General features: G+C 44.6%; 1 protein-coding gene across 1 annotated transcript in view; it reads right to left on the bottom strand.

The window, feature by feature from the left end:
• LOC103618703 (zinc finger RNA-binding protein-like) overlaps window positions 1-413 on the bottom strand; it is a 46,308-nt gene that overhangs the window by 29,744 nt on the left and 16,151 nt on the right. Inside the window, 1 exon segment of the mRNA XM_008637135.2 lies at window positions 378-411. Within this exon segment, the coding sequence (XP_008635357.2) occupies window positions 378-411 (34 nt within the window).

Here is a 413-nt window from a genome sequence, read left to right as displayed (position 1 = left end):
CAGCTCTGACCATCCTCCTCCGAAGCGGAGAGCAAGAGGGCTAGGAGCTGCACCCAACCCCTTTTCCCCAGCCCAATTCTCGAGGTATCTCTGCCCCTCCAAGAGAAACCCCCCAGCTAAGAGGGCAGCCAGCCGCACCCTTCCCGGGGAAACTTCTTTTGTCTCTCGTAAGTACCTGGTCGTTATTATCTCTTAGCAACAAAAAATGGGCGAAAATTCTCAAAGAGAAAGAAACAAAAGAAGAACTCCTAAATCCCAACACATATCAAAACAACAAATAAATCTGATAATATGAAATATTCAAAGACATATTTTTAAGCTATTAAAACAGTCTACAGACTGTATATAATGACAGGAGTTTGAATCATGCCACCCACCTGTCTGGTAGTATGACTCAGCCACTGAAGGTTGAG

Source organism: Corvus brachyrhynchos, unplaced genomic scaffold, assembly GCF_000691975.1.
Source record: "Corvus brachyrhynchos isolate BGI_N302 unplaced genomic scaffold, ASM69197v1 scaffold157, whole genome shotgun sequence".
In the NCBI taxonomy this organism is placed as follows: Eukaryota; Metazoa; Chordata; class Aves; order Passeriformes; family Corvidae; genus Corvus; species Corvus brachyrhynchos.
The sequence above is the reverse complement of the archived record's forward strand: the minus strand, read 5'-3'. Positions and strand labels throughout refer to the sequence as shown.